General features: G+C 37.4%; 1 protein-coding gene across 1 annotated transcript in view; it reads right to left on the bottom strand.

Moving 5' to 3' along the window:
* LOC122362807 (SLIT-ROBO Rho GTPase-activating protein 1-like) overlaps positions 1 to 972 on the bottom strand; it is a 38,272-nt gene that overhangs the window by 25,164 nt on the left and 12,136 nt on the right. Inside the window, exon 3 of the mRNA XM_043264390.1 lies at positions 435 to 497. Within this exon, the coding sequence (XP_043120325.1) occupies positions 435 to 497 (63 nt within the window). The remainder of the gene's footprint in view (positions 1 to 434; positions 498 to 972) is intronic.

Below are 972 nucleotides of genomic sequence, written 5' to 3'. Positions count from 1 at the left end.
TATATATATATAGTTTAGTCATGTTAATAAAGTATAAAGCAGCAAAACTAAACAGATTTTACTGAAAAACACATACTATGCGACATTGAACTTTGCAAATAAATAAACCCACAGAGGACAAGTTCTCAGTGTGCAGGTGTTTTTAGACCTGGGAATACATTAGCATCTTATTAAGACCACAGAGGAAGCAAAGGACACATGAATCTTCCGAGCGACTGCGGTGGGTTTGACAGCTGCAATTAAAGGCATAGAATTAACTATTGATTATTGGTGCAAACACCGTAATCTACCAAGGTCAGAGATGAGGACTGTATGTGTGAATTACAGGTGATTTTATGGGTCTTTCACCATAGTACACTCCTAAGTATTTCTGTTCTCAAAAACTCAATACACATAGCTGTCAGTAAGAGGAGTGTTTTCATCACGTCACTTACCGTGTAGAGCTCGTTGAGGACTTTCATCAAATCCTCTTGCATTTGAAAGGTGATTTCTTTACTCTGAGGAGAGAGAGAGAGAGAGAGAGAGAAATCACATTAAAACCACTGACTAAGTGTTTGTGATTAAATAAGAACTGTATGCGTTTATGTGCAATTAAAATGTTTCATCAGGGATTTGTATGTGGCCACACATTCTTCACAGTCGAGGCTTGCAGTTCAACTGTTTGCTTCAACTTTTGCAGCTTGTGTGGATTACCTGATCTTTCTGTCTCGCAGGCCACTCAAGATTCTCACTAAACCAATTATATCTCTACTAATCTGATTCCACGAGCATTTCCAACATCCCGGTGCTCAAGGGTGCTATGAGCCAATCCTTCTGATACAGCTAGAGAAAGACCTGCAGTCAATCTTCAGAGGCCATGATGTCCTTCAAAATAAATTATACTCTCCATCCATGAATTTTTAAAGGAACTGTAGATGCTATCATCATTTTAAGTTATGTGTTTTTTTTTTTTTTGACATTATTTAGATTTAT

This window comes from Puntigrus tetrazona, chromosome 18 (genome assembly GCF_018831695.1).
Source record: "Puntigrus tetrazona isolate hp1 chromosome 18, ASM1883169v1, whole genome shotgun sequence".
Taxonomy (NCBI): Eukaryota; Metazoa; Chordata; class Actinopteri; order Cypriniformes; family Cyprinidae; genus Puntigrus; species Puntigrus tetrazona.
Note: the sequence above shows the minus strand (reverse complement) of the source record. Positions and strands in the feature narration are given on the sequence as shown.